Source organism: Sphaeramia orbicularis, chromosome 6 (assembly GCF_902148855.1).
Source record: "Sphaeramia orbicularis chromosome 6, fSphaOr1.1, whole genome shotgun sequence".
NCBI classification, from domain to species: Eukaryota; Metazoa; Chordata; class Actinopteri; order Kurtiformes; family Apogonidae; genus Sphaeramia; species Sphaeramia orbicularis.
Genome location: NC_043962.1, coordinates 49,847,310 through 49,862,806, shown reverse-complemented (window position 1 = coordinate 49,862,806; position 15,497 = coordinate 49,847,310). Strand labels below are relative to the sequence as shown.

The window sequence follows — 15,497 nt, the reverse complement described above, 5'->3', positions numbered from 1 at the left end:
GGAGGAGCTCTAAACTATGCAGCTACTCCCTTCGCCATCTTACCGGAAGTCCCCGGGTCTTTTCCTGTTTTATGAATTAGGGAAACACTTGCCTCATATAAAGTTGGTGGTAGGTATCCTACAGATAAATACATTAAATACATCTAAAAGAAGAGGTGAGATCTGCTCTATAAAGGTTTTATAGAACTCGGCACTGTACCCATCTGGGCCGGGGTATTTGGAGGATTGCATCTTTTTATTGCCTGTTTAATCTCCTCTACAGTTATTGGTTGCTCCAGCAGTGTTTTATTTTCACAGCTTATGGCAGTAATTTGGAGATTTTCAAAAAAATTGTTTGTTTTAAGTGGATCTCCTTTGGTCTCCAAAAATATAATGTCATATAATATTTTTTTAAATGTATTATTGATCTCTGTTGAATCTGTAGCAGTTTGTCCTGTAGTTGTTCATATTTCTGTAATTAACCTTGATGCTGCTTTTTCTTTAATTTGGTGAGCTAGTATTTTACCTGCCTTTTCCCCATGTTCATGATATTTATGTCTCAGTTGTGTCAGTAATTTGGTTGTTTCTGTTGTATAAAGTAATTGGAGCTCTGTCTGTAATGACAGCTTCCTTTTGTACAGTTCTGGTGAAGGGGAAAAGGCATATTTTGTGTATATTTCTACAAGTTCCTTTGTAATTTTAGCTGCTTCTTCTCTTTGTTGTTTATTTCTTAGACTACTCAATAAGATAATCTGGCCCCTCAAATTGGCTTTTAATGTCTCCCACAATACAGATCACGTAATCTCTGGTTTGTCATCTATGGAAAGAAACATTTTTATATGATTTTGTATTTCTATTTGATTATCTAGAAGCAGATTATTATTGAGTTGCCATTTCTGTAGTCTGGGTTTGTGTCCAAATTATAGATGAAGAGATACTGGACTATGGTCAGATATTACTATAGTCTCATAATTACAATATCTAATCTGTGATAAATATTTATAGTATATATAAAAATCTACCTTAGAGTAAGAATGATAAACAGAGGAAAAATAGGAGGACTGCTGTGTATTGGGGGACAGAGCTCTAAATGGATCAATTATCTTACATGTCTTCACTAATTCATGGATGGCTTTAGCAGATTTGGTCATAACTGACGGTCTATGTAATGATTTATCGAGACATGGGTCCAGCACTAGGTTAAAAATTTGGTAATGCTGATATAACTGTTATAAAATGTTCATCATCTATATTGGGGGCATATAAATTGGCTAGTGTAACTGGGGTTTTATACAGTGTTCCTGTCACTATAATGTACCTTCCTCGAGGGTCAGCTATAACCTCTGATGTTACAAAAGGAATTGTTTTCCCGATTATTATTGCTGTGCCTCTGCTTTTTGCTGTAAAATTTGAGTGATACACTTGCTCTATCCATCCAGTAGATAATATCTTTTGATCCTGATCTCTCAGATGAGTTTCCTGTAAGAATCCAATGTCCGTCCCAAGTTTTTAAGGTAAGTTAGGACATTACCCTGCTTTACGGTTCCGTTAAGTCCCTTACAGTTCCATGAGACCAATTTGATTACATTTTGTGGCTCCATTTCTATGTCAGTGTGTCTTACCATTACTGCTCTGAAATGAGAAAACTTCAGCCCAACTTACAGCACTTTTAAAGAACAGCCTCCTAAACAAAAGTTTACATATGCAGGTGAGAACAAAAACAAATTTACCTTTTAAACTAATGTCTGTTCCCTCTCTGTCTCTCCCCAAATGAAAAGTTTCAATAAAACACCAAAAAAAAAAAAAAAAAAAATTAAAAAGGTTGTCCAGCTTTAACTCAGAGAGGTCTAAAGACATTAGACTAACTGCTAAGCTCCGTTTCTCATTATCTTATTTTTTCTTTTTTCTCCTCCCCAGGCCATATTTAAATTTTAGCTTGATAAATATTCTACCTATGTGTTACTTGAACTTAAATTTACCGTATTATGTTCAATATATGTTTACATATAAAGTATGGTGTTACAAGTAATTATAAAAATCTGAATATACCCACATACATACTCACATACATATATACATATTGTCGCAGGATAACAGAGATAAATGTGTGGGTAAACAAATAAACATCAACTTAAAGTGATCTAATTTTCCTTTTGCATATCAAAGGAAAGAAAGGAAAAAATACAAGGAAAAAATTATAATAATAATATAAACATTATCTGGCTTTGTGAGAGTTTCTGTGTTAATTTTGTTGAATTTGCGAATGTTACCACATATAGTCAGTCTGCTGCACTGCTCTGCTGGTGATGGGCGATGCTGAAGCCTGTTCCGTCCTCCGGTAGGGTCGGTATGATGGTTTGGATATACACTATATTGCCAGAAGTATTCGCTCACCCATCCAAATAATCAGAATCAGGTGTTCCAATCACTTCCATGGCCACAGGTGTATAAAATCAAGCACCTAGGCATGCAGACTGCTTTTACAAACATTTGTGAAAGAATGGGTTGTTCTCAGGAGCTCAGTGAATTCCAGCGTGGTACTGTGATAGGATGCCACCTGTGCAACAAATCCAGTCGTGAAATTTCCTCGCTCCTAAATATTCCACAGTCAACTGTCAGCTGTATTATAAGCAAGTGGAAGTGTTTGGGAACGACAGCAACTCAGCCACGAAGTGGTAGGCCACGTAAACTGACGGAGCGGGGTCAGCGGATGCTGAGGCGCATAGTGCGAAGAGGTCGCCAACTTTCTGCAGAGTCAATCACTACAGACCTCCAAACTTCATGTGGCCTTCAGATTAGCTCAAGAACAGTGCGCAGAGAGCTTCATGGAATGGATTTCCATGGCCGAGCAGCTGCATCCAAGCCATACATCACCAAGTGCAATGCAAAGTGCCGGATGCAGTGGTGTAAAGCATGCCGCAACTGGACTCTAGAGCAGTGGAGGCACATTCTCTGGAGTGATGAATTGTGTCTCTCCATCTGGCAATCTGATGGACGGGTCTGGGTTTGGCAGTTGCCAGGAGAACGATACTTGTCGGACTGCATTGTGCCAAGTGTAAAGTTTGGTGGAGGAGGGATTATGGTGTGGGGTTGTTTTTCAGGAGCTGGGCTTGGCCCCTTAGTTCCACTGAAAGGAACTGTGAATGCTTCAGCATACCAAGACATTTTGGACAATTCCATGCTCCCAACTTTCTGGGAACAGTTTGGAGCTGGCCCCTTCCTCTTCCAACATGACTGTGCACCAGTGCACAAAGCAAGGTCCATAAAGACATGGATGACAGAGTCTGGTGTGGATGAACTGGACTGGCCTGCACAGAGTCCTGACCTCAACCCGACAGAATACCTTTGGGATGAATTAGAGCGGAGACTGAGGGTGTATTCACACCTACCACATTTGGGCTGGACCAGAGTTCGTTCCCCTAGAAAGTCCGGACTTTTTTTTAGGTGTGAATACAAACATGCAAACTCTGATTCGAACCAAACAAGCGGAACGAGACCACCTCTTCTAGGTGGTCTCGGCCCGCTTCCAAATGGACTCTGGGCCGGTTCACTTCTGGTGTGAATATAACCGGCCTCGAACTGAACCAAACCAAGGAATCTTGAGCCTTTTTGTGCTTGACAAGCTACCGTAGCCGCTGGAAGTAGCCAAGGTTTACAGGTGGTCAGAGCTAATAGTAGCAGCTATGAGCTATGGACAGACGTGGAGCAATGAGGAAATTGAATGTGCCATTGACATTTGGTCAGATGCCCGTATTACGAAACTGGCTCTGACTGAGCTTTTCAGGAGGGTTAACATTATTTTCATAAATTTGTGTCTGTAAAAAAACAATTTATATTCCAAAAGTGATAACTGTATGTAGGAGCAGCATGTCTATTTTCATCAACACCAGTTGTCTCTGGTTCACCCCGCCCCCGACTTTTCTGTCCAATGCCAGTGCAGTTCGTCACATGCGTGCTTCTGTTCACTCATTTTGGTCCACTAGCAAAAAGTGCAATGTGAATGCGATCCGACCCTAATGAAAAAAATGAAGTCGGCATTTGATCCGAATCAAATAAGCGGACCAAAGGACTTTTCAGGTGTGAATACACCCTGAGAGCCAGGCCTTCTCGTCCAACATCAGTGTGTGACCTCACAAATGCGCTTCTGGAAGAATGGTCAAAAATTCCCATGAACACACTCCTAAACTTTGTGGACAGCCTTCCCAGAAGAGTTGAAGCTGTTATAGCTGCAAAGGGTGGACCGATGTCATATTGAACCCCATAGACTAGGAATGGGATGTCACTTAAATTCATATGCGAGTCAAGGTAGGTGAGCAAATACTTTTGGCAATATAATGTACTTTAATATATATATATATATATATATATATATATATGTATATATAAAATGTACTCTGCCTTGTGTGGGTCGGTAAATGTGTGTCTGGAGCCATTCATCGTTATCACCAATTTGGCTGGGAAGAACAGGCTGTATGGGATACCAGCACTGCGGAGTTGTGTTTTCACCGGGTTGAAGGCTGCTTGCTGTCGACCGACCTCGGGGCTCATATCGGGGGAAAATGTGAACTGGGGATCCATCATAGAGTAGTCGGCCCTTATCCCAAGACAACTTCAAAATCTTTTCTTTATCCGAGTAGTAATGTAACCGGATAATCATGATATGTTTGACGTTCACCTTTGCGTGGCTTCGGGACTGGCCTCTGGTGGGCTCGATCAATAATGATGGGTGAGTCAACGTTTTCCTCCCCGAGAGCTTCAGTGAGAAACTTGGCAGCGAAACGTGTGGGGTTGTTGACCTCAGCGCCTTCGGTGATACCAATTATCTGAATGCTTTGTCTGCGGCTTCTGTTTTCCAAGTCCATGCATTTTTCTTGTAATTTCTTGTGATATTTTGTTAGAGAGTCCTAACATTTCTCTAGTGTTGTAAGCCTGTCCAAAGCATCACTGCGGGATTTCTCCACTTACTTCTGCGTGTTGGTCACTTCTGTGTGCTTGTTAAACAGCGTTTTAACTTTTCCTGAAAGCTCATCCCGAAGGGCCTTAATATCTGCCTTTGTTTCTTCTCGTAGAGATGAAATGTCACTGTGTATACCTTTTTGCATGTTTTCTATTTGTGTCTTAATGCCGTTCATCAAGGTGTCTCCATAAGCTTGAAACTCTGCATGCAGTGTCGCCACAGAAATAGGAGTTTCTTCTGCTAGCTCAGCATTAGCTTTAGCAGCACCGCTTCGTTCCCCAGTGGGGATGTGTGAATCAATTATGGTCTTCTGCGTGTATTTCTTTCCTTTCTTTGAATCCATTTGATCTTCGGTTACTGTGGTGTGCCAAAAATCGGGATAAAATGGCCTAAAGAGGATAAAATTATTAAATACTATGGGGAGCTGGTGTCTTTCGTTGTTTATTCCATGGCACTAGAAGCGGAAGTCTCCATGAGTTATACTTTTTAGGTTATACGTATTAGTCCAATTTACAGAAAAATTTCTGTTGTATTGTCACTGTTTATATGTCCTCAGGCATTTCCATCATATGTATCAAGTCTGTCCCTGTTATGTAGGAGATTAATTGGTCTCAAATCTGATGGAAATGATGTTGATGTTTTATTGTTTAGATAATTTTCTCTAAAGAGAGTTGATAGTACTGACAAGCATCTGCTTACTCTGTGTGTTCTGATAGCTTTTCTTTGAGTAAGAGTAAAAGCCCTTATTGCTCTTTTTGTCAATAGCACTTAAATCTACAAATATCTATTGATTCTTTTCATCTTTAGATTATCTGTGTTTAAACTTCATATAAACTGTTATCTGTAAAATGTTTTGGATGCACTGGATGCATTTTGTATTTCAGTTCATTGATGAGTACACGGAAAAATGAGCCTTTTTTTCTCACATACAACATACAGTCACAGAAAAAAATATTAGACCACCCTTGTTTTCTTCAATTTCTTGTTCATATTAATGCCTGATACAACTAAAGGTATATTTGTTTGTGCAAATATAATGGTAACAACAAAAATAGCTCATAAGAATTTAATTTAAGAGGTGATATCTCTCCTTTTTCCATGGTTTTCTTGATAACCAAAATCACTTAAGTTCTTACATCAATAGCAATGGGATTGTACTGCCAAAAACAGTGCTTTTAGGCATTCCATGTTTATTTTCTGTCTGTTTTAGTCACATGATACACACAGGAGTTAGTACTTGATTGCATAACCATCGTTTCTGATGACTTTTGATGGTCTAATCATTTTTTCTGCTAGTGTATATATTTACATACACACTATTATGGTTCAGTCAAAGAGGCACATAAACACACAATTAGCAAGAACTAATTAATTCTAGTTACTAGTTAATTCAAACTGGTTCTCTCTCCACATGCACATACACTTTAAAATAAATGTATAAAATGTTGTTCAATAATAATGTGGTGGAAAAAAGTCACCCCTGACTCTGTCCTGTAGTGTGGCTTGTCCAGAGCTTGGCATCATGTGACCAGGATGTGATCGTCCACACTCTGCAACATTCCACACAGTTCAGTCTGAGGAGAGAAGGACTACGCGCTGTTGCCAAACTACTGAAAGAACCACAAAGCAAAGTGTCAGCCTCTGCCAGCTCTGTACTTAGGAACCTTACCAGCCAACCCAGACAGAGAGAACAGGTGAGGACACAGAACACACATCTGTGTGCGAGGAAACAGGAACATGGAAGTTACACTGTTGTACAGGAAAGACATAAGTGATGGATGTGATGGACAAAACATCACAAATGTGCTTTTTTGGCATACTGGAACTTAAGTGTACCTGTACTGGTCATGCTTTCAACATTAATTGTGCTTTGTGTATTACTTATAAACAAGAGAGGTACAAATTCAGTAAAAAACTGCCATAAATGCCAGGTCACTACTGGTGCTGGAACAGCCCATGAAGGAGGCAAAACGTCGCTGACCATACCTGACTGAGGGAGCAGTGACTTAGTACTTGCGCATACTTGACAACGGGGTATATAACGTAAGTTACCTGATGGAACCGCTAATACTATACGTAATCTTTTGAAATAGCTAGCAATGAAAATTCACTACAGGTACCCATTAAGTCAGAAACATAAATAAACGTAACTTTACTTCACTTTTATCAGCAACACACTTTCGCCAACGAACAGGCACACAAACCAACTCTAATGTTAATGTAAACAAAAATGACTGACTTTGTGATTTAATTTTCATCCTGTTTAGTCTTTTATGTTATTTTTGTATTTCATGTTATTTTCATCCTGCGTTTTTTTTTGTCTAGTTTTGTCAGAGGAATCTTTTGTCTTTTACATTCTCACATACATTTTACAGTCTTTTATTCTGATAGTCCATTGAACTTAACCCCTTAACACCTGAATTTATGTAAGTATTAAAATTTTAAGAATAATGTTCATTTGAATAATTTGTGTTTTTTCTTTCAAGCCAATGCTATATTAAGTGAAGACTGTCATTGTTATTTTTTATTTCATTATGCAGCACATAAAATAAATAGAAGGGTAGGTATGATCCAAATTTGTAACAACAGGCATAATGGTCAAGAGTAATGAAAAAGGAATTAAATAGATTTTCCTCCTCAGGACATGGAGATGATTTTAAAAGTATTTTCAGTGTCCTTACTAGGTATGTATCAAATATGGAGGAATACATATGCTATCTCAGCTGAGTCTGTAAAGGAAACATTTGATGCAAATATGCAACAGTTGACGCTAACAGGTTAACCAGTAAAACACACCACATTGATGCTGTGGGATAGCTGTTACTGTCATCTGGAAGTACAGATGATTTACTGAATTCAATATACAGAATCACTAAATGGAAAGCAGAACCTCTAGAATATGATGCTGTGGCTGCTGTGATTGGAGCTGTTCTATGATTGTGTTGTGTGATTCTTCCAATCCTTAGGCTTTGGTCAGCTGTCTGGAGCTGCTGGAAGATGAAGATGTGGAAACCAGAGTGTGTGGTTGCAAGGCCTTAGGCTGTCTAAAGGTACAAACAGGGACTGTTAGGCTGAAACAGAAATCACTGTGATGAATGTAACTCAATGAACAACATCAAATGTAACTGCTTGTTGTCATTGCCTTTGTTAAGGTCAGATTTTTGCGAAATGAATGATTAAGGAATGACATGGTCTATAGTAATGCTATCCTCCACTGTTTACTGAGGCTTATTTCTATTGTAATGTGCTATTTAAAACATTACATTTGATTCTTCTATTACGGTGTTTTTCAGGCCAAAGAAAGCATCGAGCAGCTAGTGTACCTTTGTCGTACAGACAAGGAGGAAGTCCGAGATGCCGCCAAACAATCTCTGCTTGTATTTGGTATTAATATGCTTATTTTAATAATGTCACCTAATTCATTTCATGGAGAGAATGTCTGATGTAAGAATTAAGAAATAAATGATTGCTAGCTCGTTAGTATTATATGTTACCTCTGATGGTAAGGGACATTTTACTCATTAAATCTAGAAATAAGCAGTATTCATTTGGTAGGTTCAAGTTGTGCTTTTTGACAACATACAGAATGTGCTCCTTAAAATATAAGTGTTCATTAATTAGGAGCCCTAGATATTTAAAAGAAGAAATCAGCTCTATTTAATGACGTGTTTTGTTTCCATAACTCCTGATTGAGCTGATCTTATTGTGTTTGTGGTAGTTTTGTTTTCTCTGTGTTTAGAACTAGTTGCACATGATTAAGTTGTTGCTGTACTCTGCTGAAAGCATGTCTTTTTAAAGCATTTGTTGGAGTGGGAGCAGAGCAGTAGATGACAGTATCATCAGCATAGAAATGATAAGTTACATCTTCAATATTTTGTCGAATGTTGTTTGTATATATGATAAACAACAAAGGGCCCAGGATTGAATCTTGTGGAACCCCTTTATGTACTTGCAAAAAGTTTGACAGCAAACAGTCTGTGTGAACACCCTAGGTTCTGTCTGTCAGATAATGTTTAAACCACCCAACTGCTCAATTTGAAAAACCAACAGATATAAGATTATAATATTTCTTTATATTTCATTCACTAACACAGAAAAATGTACATTTACATAAATAATTAATGCATTCATTTTTTCTTGTCATGTTTGTGTTCATTGTGGAGCAGGAGAGGAGGGGAGGATGGCCCACAGACATGTGGAGATGTCTCAGGATACCATGCCAAGACTGTTCGCTCCTGGAAGCATGGCCAGCACTGCATTCTAGCATAACACACAGGGCCAAAACTCATTTAATAATAAAAAATAAATGTTATGTCCAGGTCTACTAACACTTACACTGACACAACATTATAGTATACATCCTACTTTTCTTCCACCCCATCATTACCACTAACACTTATCCACTTATGACATTTATGAAATATACAATAGAACCCTAACAGTCTGTAAGAACACTGTGAAATGATGTGAACATCATCAGCTTTATCAGGTAAACAGCATGAGCTTAAATGAGTCAGACTGTAAAGACAAATGTGTGAGCAGATGTGAGTGGAGGGATGAAGATATTTGGATGTTTAGAAATCAGAAGGAAATACTGTTTGATATTGTAGGCTTTGATAATATACTGTGTGCCAAAGATTTTGATATGAAAGCTCTGCATTGAAAACTGCGTTTGACAGGTTGAAGGTTCAAACCAGGAGGCTTAACTACATTTAACTGCATCATTCACTATGATAGTGCAACTAACCTGACTATTCTTTAAATTGCGTTGATTCTGATACCTCTAGAGGACAGTTTTTATCAAGTCTTTCCCAGTTTTGAAGTGATGTACTGTACCCCACTGTGTTTTTGGCAGTAACATTTGCAGTGTGCACATAATCTTTGAATTCAGGAGGCATCGTCTTCCAGAGAAGTTTGACACCTTATATAATACTAAAATAGTGTTATTATTTCTAGTTTTGGTACAACGTGATGGACCACACTGACCAACATAATTTAATTAATTAATTTATGTACACAGTGTAGTAATATTTTGCAATTACTAAACACAGAGAAGGCACAAATAAAAAAGAGATGGATGGATGGATGGATGGATGGATGGATGGATGGATGTGGTGATATACTCAGTGCCAATGAAAATGCAACACTTGAAGATTCTTATATTTTTTTTAAATCGATGAGGATTTTTATTCCATAAGCTCTTTGGAATTAATCATAGGCCATTTCTATACAGTAAAAATAAAAAATCACATCCAAATTTGTTGACAAAAAATAAGGATAAAGAAAGAAACTCAAGGACCCCCAAAACCAAAAGTCACAAAGCGGTCCCGGAGGTGCTGCAGCTCAATGTAGCGATCCTGCTGTGGCGTGGTCACACGTGCTCCTCCAGGGCGAGGTCTGTCTGCAGTTGAGCTAGTTTCTTCATGCCTCTGTTGCATGCTGACTATGGTGGACACATTGCATCCAAAACAGTGTGCCACCTGCCAAGCAGAGATTCCGGCCCCCAGGAGCCCCATAGCATGGCATCTTTGGTCACGTATCATCTAGGCATCGCTGAGTTATTGCAAATGATTTTCGTGCTTTTCAGCTTGCCTTTATATACAGAACATGACCACTCCTTAACTGACCACAATTCCTTAAATTGAGCAGTTCATTGCTGAGCAATGAGAAAAACAAGTCTTATGAATGCAGACAAGTTCATTCAAGTGTGACAATAGCTCAACCTATTTCAGGTTGTTAAGAAATTGTCTGGGATTATCTTATACATGTGAAACTTAAACATACTGATGCAGCTCAGGAACAATAAAACACATTCAAGTGTTGCGTTGTCATTGGCACTGAGTATAGTAAGGGCATGGTGATGCTTGTCGGTGTTATATATGGCTTCTTTTCCAAAGGCAAAATTTTGTGCAATGAAAAGTGCAAGTGGCATTTTACATCAGTGTGATACTGAATACACACATACAGCAAATGTAACTGTAATAGTGGATTATTAAAGGGAGGTATAAAATGATAGTTGGAACAGGGTAAAGCCTGTTGAATAACATCATATCCTTCCTCAAACCTGCATAACCGTCAAACTGAACACCGAGCTCAAAGTCATTATCGAATTACTGTGAAATTTTGTATCTTAAAACAGGAATAAATGAAAACAGCTGAGCACCTCTGCATATGGAGAGACTCCCGTACAAGCAAACAGAAAAGAAATGGAACCATTATTCATATATACAGGTACATCTCAAAAAATTAGAATATCATGAAAAGTTCAATATTTTTTGTCACTCATTTCAGAAAGTGAAACCCATATAATATATTTATATTAAATATTTTGATATATTTAGGTTAGTCAGGTTCATTAGACATAGAGTGAAATATTTCAAGCCTTATTTCTTTAAATTTTGATGATTATGGCTTACAGATAATGAAAACCCAAACCTCAGTGTCTCAGAAAATTAGAATGTTGCATAAAATCAATTAAAAAAAAATATATTTTAAACAGAAATGTCAGGCTTCTGAGAAGTATGTACGTTTCTATGTACTCAATACTTGGTTGGGCCTCCTTTTGCATAAATTACTGCATCAGTGTGGCATGGCATGGAGACGATCAGCCTGTGGCACTGCTCAGGTGTAATGAAAGCCCAGGTTGCTTTGATAGTGGCCTTCAGGTCATCCTGCATTGTTGGGTCTGGTGTCTCTCATCTTCCTCTTGACAATACCCCATAGATTCTCTGTGGACAGGCAAGTTTGCTGGCCAATCAAGCACAGTAACACCATGGTCATTTGGTACCTTTGGCAGTGTGGGAAGGTGCCAAGTCCTACTGGAAAATGAAATCAGCATCTCCATAAAGCTTTTCAGCAGAAGGAAGCATGAAGTGCTCTTAAATTTCCTCGTAGATGGTTGCGTTGACTTCAGAAAACACAGTGGACCAACACCAGCAGATGCCATGGCAGCCCAAATCATCACTGACCGTAGAAAGTCCAAAGTCTTCTTTTCTGATGAAAGTAAATTTTGTATGTCATTTGGAAATCAAGGTCCCAGAGTCTGGAGGAAGAGTGGAGAGGCACCAAATCCACGTTGCTTGAGGTCCAGTGTGAAGTTTCCACAGTCAGTGATGATTTTGGCTATGCCATGCTGTATTGATGCAGTAATTCATGCAAAAGGAGGCCCAACCAAGTATTGAGTACATAGAAATGTATATACTTTTCAGAAGCCTGACATTTCTGTTAAAAACATCCTTTTTTGATTTTATGAAACATTCAAATTTTCTGAGACAATGAATTTTGGGTTGTCATTATCTGTAAGCCATAATCATCAAAATTTCAAGAAATAAGGCTTGAAATATTTCACTCTATGTCTAACAAGTCTATATAATATATGGGTTTCACTTTCTGAAATGACTGACAAAAAATATTGAACTTCTTCATGATATTCTAATTTTTTGAGATGTACCTGTATAGTTCTCCCTCTGGCCAACATTTGCATTTGTTTTCTTTTTGCCAAGCCCAAGTTGGGGGTTCATCCAATGATTGAATGGGTTGTAAAACAAATATAAAAGCAAAATGTAATGATTTGTAAATGTCACAAACCCATATTTTTTCATAATAGAACATTGAAAACATATCAAATATTTAAACAGGAAATATACCATTAATTAAAATTGATATCAGCAACAACTCTGCAAAACAGGGATGCAAAAGTAAGTGGTACTAAAGAAAAAACTGGTGGAACCCTTTGCAACTAATTAATTAATTCAGCTGATTAGGTTAATTGGCCACAGGGTAGTAACATATTTGGGTATAAAAATGAGCATCTTAGCAAGGCACATGAAAAACCTGAAGGGCATGTGTTATGAAACTAGAATAATGTCTTTATTCTGTCATAGAAATCACTGCATGGGCTCAGCAGAAACACTTCAGAGAAATAATTACCTCTGCCAAGGAACGGCGGATGTTATGTTTTCAGCGGGGTTTGTCTGCTTTTCTGTTTGTTAGCAAGACATGTCAAAAAATTAATGAATGGATTTGGATGAAATTTTCAGGAAATGTTGATACTGGAACAAGGAACAAATGATTACATTTTGGTGGTGGTGATCGATGGGGGGTATTTGTCTGTCTGTTGGCAAGAAAACTTATGGAAGGATTATGATGAAATTTTCAGGAATTGTTGACACTGGCACAAGGAACAAATGATTAAATTTTTGTAGTGATGGGGGGTATATTGATTAAATTTTCAGGAAATGTTGACACTGGCACCAGGAACAAATGATTACATTTTGGTGGTGATTGGGGGGGACTGACCTGACTCGATGGAGGTCTGTGCTCTGCTTTTCTAGTTATATATGAAAAGAATTTGCCATCTTATCCACAAAAGCAGATTCAAAATAAGGAAATTTTGAATGCAGTGGTGGAAACGTCTCAAAAAGTTGGGACAGTGTTAGTTCTATTTTTCATTTTATGATGCATCAGTTGCTTTCAGTTGGTTGAAGGTCTGGACTTGTCCACTACAATGCTCTTTTAACAGATGCTGTATGTGGTACAGCATCATCATGTAAAAATATTCAAGACCTTACCTGCAATACATGTCACCTGATCAGGAGGGTATATTGGTCTTAAACCTGCATCTTCCTATGACAGTACATACCCATATGTGCATTCCATAGGCACTAATGCACCCCTGTACCATCACAGTTTGTCTTCCGAGTGTTGATAAACTGGATGGTTCAAACTTCAGTTTAATTTTAAATGAGACAGCCCAGAGAAGATGACACCATTTATGACTTCATCATAGCATAGGAAAATTGAGTCTGTTATGATAATGTTTTTTAGAGAAGTGTTGTTGGGCTTGTGCAGTGATTTCCATTACACAATAAGGTTTCATTTTAATACAGTTCCACCTGAGGCCCTAATATCACATATATCCAATTTTCAGCCTTTTCCCATGGCACACAGACAATTATCCAGATTTTTGGAATCTTTGAATTATATTATGTACAGTAGATGATGAAATATTCAAAATCTTCCCAATTTCGCATTGCAGAACATTATTCTAAAATTGTTCTACAGTTTTTAGATACAGTTTTTCACAGACTGGTGAACCTCTGCCCATCTTTAGAGTTCGCCTCTTTAAGATCCTTTAATACCCACTCATGTTGCTGCTCTGTTGCCAATCAACTTAAATAATTGCAGGACATTCTCCAGCTGTTTATTTTTAGTATCACATAGTTTTCTAGACATCTTTCCCATCTTTTTATAATCCCGTCTATCTTTTTTATAGTTTGAACATTTGCTTTGGAATTGAAATGGTGGGAACTCTAATACATTCAGAAACTTCCTCCCATTTCCAGGCTTTAAAATAAATAAAGCTAAGTTAAAAGATTGTCACGTGGAGCATCATATTCAGTTTATAGAGAATAGACACTTGAAGCTTAGAGTAATAGAGTACAAATAAAGTGAATGAGTGATGACTTTATAGGACTGTTGGACAGGCATTCAGCAGAAATCAGACTGATGAAAGTGATTTGATTGTTTAGTGAATGGAGGAAGACTGAAAGTGCTGCTTGCTGAGATTACGATGTATATTCTGTTAAGCTCCTGCTACTGATACAGAGTCCTTTAGGAAATCACATTCTAAAGACACATGTAATGAATGAGCTGATAGAGGTTCCTTACATTGTTCAGGATAATTTTTTTGCACAAAAAACTCCTATAAAACATCATTTTTACAGCTGTGACATGTTTCACGGATTTGTATAAAAGTTTAAAACTACTGAATCCTCCTTCCTGCACAGACAATGCTATTACTACTTACAGTTATTTAATAGAACATCTACTATATTCCACTCAAATTTAATATCCTTTTTTTGCATGTATTTTATCAGTCTTTACTTGTACATGTGTGCTTTATTTTTATGCAATTCATTTTTGCTGTTGTCATTGTTAAACCACCTAAGCTCAGTCCATGAAGAACTGATGGAGCCACAGTTAAACCACTGAGACATGATGCAGTATCTACTGTAAAAGGTGCATGGTTTGTACTTTGATCACACAACCGTCACAAGACGTCTAAGAATGTTAAAAAAAAAAAAAAAAAGAAGTAATATTGCATAGACATATCAGGTGAAAAGTATGGGTTACCCCAGGATAGTACAACTGGATGGTAGATGTTCACACCGTTGACCATCCAGTCATGGTTGGGGTTGGGGTGAGGGCAGAGAGTTTTTGAAGTTAACTGATGTCAATGAAGGCCATGTCAAGAAACACAAAGCAGATGAGACAGGGATGGAGTCACATACACAACAGACATGGTGGATACAGTCAAACTAAAATATCTAGTGCAAATTTAATCACAAAAAACAAACACTATGTCAAAATCAGTGGGGGCTCTTCAATAGAGGGCGCTATAGGGTGCTGCCCCACCTGTCTCACATGAAAAAGAAGACGATAGGAGTCACCCAAAATAATTTTACATAAATGTTGTTATTTAAATAAATGAACTATACATGATACAGCCCATGAGTACTGTCTATAATCTGCATTGAAGTGTAGTTTAAAAATGTTTTTT

The 15,497-nt window shown here is 37.8% G+C and overlaps 1 protein-coding gene across 3 annotated transcripts in view; it reads left to right on the top strand.

Moving 5' to 3' along the window:
- LOC115420819 (rho family-interacting cell polarization regulator 1-like) overlaps positions 1–9,986 on the top strand; it is a 186,691-nt gene extending 176,705 nt beyond the window's left edge. For all 3 annotated transcript variants that reach the window (XM_030136365.1, XM_030136364.1, XM_030136363.1), the window contains 4 exons: positions 6,434–6,630; positions 7,903–7,986; positions 8,230–8,320; positions 9,103–9,986. In XM_030136365.1, coding sequence (XP_029992225.1) covers positions 6,434–6,630; positions 7,903–7,986; positions 8,230–8,320; positions 9,103–9,200 — 470 coding nt within the window. In that variant the 3' untranslated portion in view covers positions 9,201–9,986. The remainder of the gene's footprint in view (positions 1–6,433; positions 6,631–7,902; positions 7,987–8,229; positions 8,321–9,102) is intronic.
- The last annotated feature ends 5,511 nt before the right edge of the window (positions 9,987–15,497 follow it).